Source organism: Sinocyclocheilus rhinocerous, unplaced genomic scaffold (assembly GCF_001515625.1).
Source record: "Sinocyclocheilus rhinocerous isolate Xijiao unplaced genomic scaffold, SAMN03320098_v1.1 scaffold1279, whole genome shotgun sequence".
NCBI classification, from domain to species: Eukaryota; Metazoa; Chordata; class Actinopteri; order Cypriniformes; family Cyprinidae; genus Sinocyclocheilus; species Sinocyclocheilus rhinocerous.
Window position 1 is genome coordinate 347,726 of NW_015634019.1, and position 6,206 is coordinate 353,931.

At 41.9% G+C, this 6,206-nt stretch overlaps 1 protein-coding gene across 1 annotated transcript in view; it reads right to left on the reverse strand.

The window, feature by feature from the left end:
* The window catches only part of LOC107745132 (D(2)-like dopamine receptor), a 61,327-nt gene that overhangs the window by 36,915 nt on the left and 18,206 nt on the right, over window positions 1-6,206 (reverse strand). Inside the window, exon 2 of the mRNA XM_016558974.1 lies at window positions 468-774. Coding sequence (XP_016414460.1) covers window positions 468-746 — 279 coding nt within the window. The 5' untranslated portion in view covers window positions 747-774. The remainder of the gene's footprint in view (window positions 1-467; window positions 775-6,206) is intronic.

Genomic DNA, 6,206 nt, shown 5'->3' on the forward strand with positions numbered 1-6,206 from the left:
CCTAAGGACATAAGGAGAAAAAGGGAAATTACCGGACTGATGCATTGCTGCAGCTCAGTTAGTCCTCTATTTCCTATGGAACCTTTGTGGGGCTACAAATTATAGTCTGAGGTGCAATATGTTTCAAGGACAAAGGACAGATCAGTTGGCTATCTGGGAATTGGAAATCACACAGCCGACACAAAAGCTGTGTGGTGCCACGTGCATTATAAACCCAAAAGCTGTAAGGAGCCAGCTTACTGCAGCCCCTGGAACATGTGCTGACGGTGTTGTTAGCTGATTATCCTATTAAATTAATTCAAGAGAACATATTTAAGCAATAGTGAGGCACTTTGAATCATGCCTCATATCCTTAAAGTGTTTAAAAGGTCAATGTTGAGGCTAATTTTTTTGACATATAATCTTAGGTTTTCAACTTTCAGCAATCGAGAAATGTGGCTCCATATGATACAATTAATGTTTCTTACCTCAAGGTACACCACCCAGGGCATAACTAATGTGGCCACGAGAAGATCTGCCACCGCCAGGCTGACAATGAGGTAATTAGTGGTGGTCTGCAGCGCTTTCTCTCGGGAGACTGCCATACACACCAACACATTGCCGAAGACAACGACAAAGATGAGGAGAGTCAGGAGCATGGCATAGTAGTTATACTGATGCTTGGCCTCACAGCTTGTGCTGTTGAGTGCCCCGGTCCCGTTGTCATAATAAGTGTCATTGTAGGGATACTCCGTGAGGAAATCCATGAGCTGTGGCCAGGGAAGAAGCCTGAAACTGAGAGACATAATTCACTGTCAGTGAAGCCACAAAAAATGGAATGAAACCAAGCAGTAGTACGCCAACACAAAGGAAAATATTATTGATCAGAGGTTGCTCTATCATATCTCAGTAGAGTTTTCGGGTATGTTTCATTTATAGCAGGCGTGTGTAATTTACAGGTCATGTTCATCACCAAATGGAACAAAAATTAGGATTGTTTTCCAACAGCTTTCCCAAACACTCCTGAAGTGATAAGTGTGAAATATGAAAATTAAATTTCTGAGTTTGCATCTTACAATTCTGACTTTTTTCTCAGAATTCTGACTTATTCATTGCAATTCTGAAATTATATCTTACAATTATGACTTTTTCCCTCACAATTCTGAATTTTCATCTTGTAATTCTGTTTTTTTGGTTCCTGACACAGAATAAACAATTACAATTGTGAGATAAAAGTTTCAATTAACTTTCTTCTTATTTTTTTTTAATTTATTTTATCCCATGGCATAAACAAACTTCCATGTTCATAGCCCAGATTGGACACATTTAATGAGAAAGTTTTGTGTTTATATAGACATCTCAGACTTGTAATAGCATCCTTTATAGCATCCTGGCATTTCAAGTTTGTGATGTTGTCAAAAACTCAGAAAAAGGGAGAAGTCTTTTTCTCAGGACGAAACGGAGAAGAAAAAGTCTTAATTTGCATTTAATCTCACTGCTGTCTATAGGAGAAATAATTGAGATATTAAAGAGATCTCATTTATGTTTTTTCCTTCCCATTGGAAGCTCTGTTTAAACCTTGGAACAGGAACAGAACTCAACTTAACAGAATTAATGGATTAAACATTCGTTTAATGAGAGGTCATTTATATTCACACAATGTTTTGTGACTGTATGAGGACAGATTCAATATGATACAGTTATAAAAGCAGCAAGACACTAAGGAAAAGAAAATAATGAGAACGGGGAATCTTGAGCACTCTTCCACAATATGGGTGACATTGAGCATTGCAAATGAACAATCAGCACAATCACAGCATTCACCTGACACTCTCACAATCACACCCATCTTCATTTCCTACGTAAAATATTTGAGACACACACATTACAGAAAATATCTTCTATCCTTCATCCAGTTTCTCCTCAAAGCTCCATAACATTGGACAGCTGCTGAAACATGATTGATTTTTCTGTGTGAATAGTGGCATAATAGCTGTCTTGTATTGATTTGGAATTTACAGAGCAAGATCTATTCCTGCTCCAATATAAACATCTCAAACCGACAGGAAATAGCAGCGAGACTGAGGATACAAGCTACCAAAGATTAGGGACAATTATCAATTATCAATTATATATATATATATATATATATATATATATATATAACTGATCACAGTGTGAGTATAAGTAGGCAGCCAATGCAACGCATACCAGCTTTTCGCTTCGGAGCCGAGCGACAACGTCGTTCTGCTCTTACCAGTGTCTTCAGTGATCTACGAGTTCGACGCGCTCTTGGAAGCTTTCTGTGTTGGCAGACAGTGCTTCAGCGGTGGTCGTTCCTGTGTCGAGCGGGTTGCTCACTTCAGGCTGCACTACCCCCTGCTGCAAGCGGCCATCTCCCCTATGCGCCTCAGCACATAAAAGAGCATTTCCCTGAAAGAGCCAATTTCTCTAAAAGAGCTCACACGGGTGCGTTTTTGTAAAGACAACGGATCGTCTTTTTAAAGATGCTGTTTCACCCGTGCGTTTCTGGATGCGGCCGTTACCTGGCGCTGGGTGATGGTCACGATCGCCGCCTCATGTGTCTGGGCATTAAACACGCTGAGGTGGCGTTCGTGGATGAGTCATGTTCCCATTGCGGGAAGATGACCATCTCGGAGCTGCGGACCAGGCTTCGTTACCTCCAAGGGGGCAGATCTCCATTGCCTCTGCCGCGATCTAGTGTTCGTCCTGGCGGCTGCCAGGCAAGGACTACTTCCGGAAGTAGCACAGGTGGTTTGAGGGTTACAGTGGTGGCAAACCCCTCAGGGAACCAACTCTTGGGGGCCCACCACTCCTCTAGCGCTTCAGATCCAGTCGCGGACGGACCAACACCGGACCACACTCATCCTCCTCCATCGCCAGCAGGCAGAAGTGGGCAGTTCGAGAGCGTCAACAAAGGCCCTACTCATGCACCCTCTGCCAAACTGTGGAACCAGGTAAGTGTTGCACCGCACACTCAGACCCCTCTTCGGTCCGCTCACAAGCCACCCGAGTTGGGTCCCTGCGTTCCACCTCGCTGCCCCACTGTGGGTACGACGGTGGTTCTGTTGTTCCCCGCTTGCACGGTATCTGGGTGCCTGTGCCCAGCCCATCTCGCTGGCTTCTGTGGACCATCAGCCTTGGCTATGCAATTCAGTTCGCCCGGCGTCCCTCCAAGTTCAGTGGCATCCGCTTCTCCGCTGCTCCTGTCTTGCATGCGGAGATCGTAGTCCTACTGGCGAAGGATGCGATAGAGCCGGTCCCTCCAGCCGATATGAATACGGGGTTTTACAGCCCCTACTTCATTGTCTGAGTATGAAGCCCCGACTTCATACTCCGTGACCGAGGGAACACTCGACACGGACGCCCTGGCACACAGCTGGCCGTGGGGCCTGCGCAAGTATGCGTTTCTCCCAGTGAGCCTTCTCGCACAGACGCTGTGCAAGGTCAGGGAGGACGAGGAGCAGGTCCTGGTTGGCCCACTCGTACCTGGTTCCCCGAACTAATGCTCCTCGCGACAGCCCCTCCCTGGCAGATTCCTCAGAGGAAGACCCCTTTTCGACGAGTGGTGTTCTTCTCGTCGAGAAGACCCCCGGAGATACCCGATCAGGGTCATGCTTTCCTTTTTGCAGCAAGGGTTGGAGCGAAGGCTGTCTCCCTCCACCCTTAAAGTCTATGTCGCTGCAATTGCTGCTAACCATGACTTCGTGGAAGGGAAGTTTCCCGTCGCCACGGCTGCTGTACCACCGCTGAGCAGCCGGGTTACCGGCTCGGCTCCTCAGTGAAAACCTGGTATGCGTTGCACTTGCTGGCTTTTTATGCTCACGCTGTGATCAGCGGCAGCTGGATGCAATCATCGCATGCCAATATGCATTGGCTCGTTTAGTTACACTCGAAGTAGATTGGTCTCTCGAAGCGAGATCCCAATTCGTCAGTCACCGACGTGACGTCTCCGTTCCCTCCTTCAGGGAATGAGGGTTACATACGTAACCGAGACGTTCTTTTGACCAAAACAAAGGTTTGGCATTTTTATATATTGCCTTTGATATTTTTGCTGGTTTATGAATTGTTTTGTTTTTTTATAACTGTAAGCCTATAACAAACTATTAACTTGCACAACCCCACACTATATAGTGGGACAACACTATTGTGAATGTGTCAATGCATGTTTAATGAACTGTTTCTTTCTTGAATTACAAAAATAGACATATACTGACAAATATTCATTGGAGAATAAAAGTGTGAAACTATACTGCTGGTTAAGGTATAAACCAACACACCACTCTCTTGAATCTCTTAAATCTCCTGAATTAGATATGCATTTTGTTGTGGAAATTCAGTCTGATCTACGTTCATCCTCAATCAAATGCTTTGCACTTGTATCTAATCTGGCATGTCAACGCCTCCTTGCCCTTATCCACTCTGTTATACAGGTTTTCTAATGTTTGCCCTCTTTAAGTCTGAATTGATGTTGAGCTTTAGAATATTCGGCTTCTGATTAAAGCACTGAATCCTTCAGAGAGTCATCATTTTATCTCTTGTTAAACTCAGTCAATCAATAATTAAAAGCTTGCTTGTGGTGACAAGTCAGCACACAGATGGACCATATGTTGCAGTATAAGACGCTCACAAATGATAATAGCAAAGTCTAACGAACCAAGAAAAACACAAATGTTCAAGCTTCAAGGCAAAAAAAAAAAAAAAATCAATATATAGACCTTCATCCTTTTCATTCCCATAAAAAGAAAAAGTAAGACAAAACTACAAAGAAAGAACGGGAAGTAAAACAAATGGCCTTTTACAGAAACAATCTCCCTGCTCCTTTATAGCATCAATCTATATTCGTTGCCCTCCACCCTTACCCAGAATCACCTCTGTGAATGTGTGTGTGACGGTGGCGCCACAGACTCAATGGAGCAAGTGAGGGCCGCTGATTGATGCAAACTGCCTGACAAAATGATGTCTGTGTCAAACACAGCAGAGAGGATGATCCATCCAGCTATGACCCAACAAGAATCAATGAATAACTTCGAACCACTGAGAACCTTCCCTTTGCTCAGGATTGATCATCTGAATTGTTTGTCTCACTTATTTCAAATCCTAAATGACTAGAATGTAATTTGCACATTTTTATGGTATTTTAATTTAAATACTGCCTGTTTTATTAGAAGAAAATAAAGTTATTCAGTCATATTCAGTCAGTGAGTAGTCCTTTCTTGTTGTGCCAGTTTATTACATACTTTTAACATTAATATTCATCAGAGTAAGTTACTGACTTGAAAAATATTAAACATACTCTTGACTGGAGATTGAATTGAAAGGCTATATCTTTCAGTAAAAATCCAAATTCATTATATATAAAGTTTGGCTTCTGTAAGATTTTTTGTCTGTAGTCTCTTTCCAAAGCTGCCTTTATTTGATTAGAAGTAAAGCAAAACAGTAATATTTTTAAATATTATTACAATTGAAAATGTTTATATTTTAATATGTAATTTATTTCTGTGATGGCAAAGTTGAATTTTCAGCATCATTACTCCAGTCTTCAGTGTCACTTCAGTGATCCTTCAGAAATAATTCTAAGATGCTGATTTGGTCCTCAAAAGACATTTTATTAGTATTATTGTTATCAGTGCTGAAAACAGCTGTGCTGCTTAACATTTTTGTGGAAATCGTGATACATTTTATAGGAATTATTATTATTATTTTTATTTTTTGAATAGAAAGTTCAAAAGAACAGTATTTATTTGAAATAGAAATACAGTTTTTTAAGTAACTATGTAATATAAACAGTTAAAAATGGACACATTATTGATGTAACAACTGTGTTGTAACACCTGTAAACACATATATATGCTAATCCATGTATGTCCTTGATCTAAAGTATGACTGGCAGGGCCATGTATTTCGGTGCTCCAGGCCTAAAGTACATCTGTTATCAGGGTTCGACTGCTGCCGGTCTACACTTTGCCTCTTGGCAGGGGTGTAGATTACGCGGGGGACATGTCCCCCCACTTTTAATAACACGTAAATTCATCCCTCGCACTTTTTCGGGCAAGTGTGTTCGCATAGAGGTTTTCAAAAGCCGGTGTGAATAAATATAGATTTAAATTTTTTTTAGCATCATTACTCCAGTCACACGATCCTTCAGACATCATTCTGATATTCTGATTTGCTGCTCAAAAAATATTTATTATTATGATGTTCAA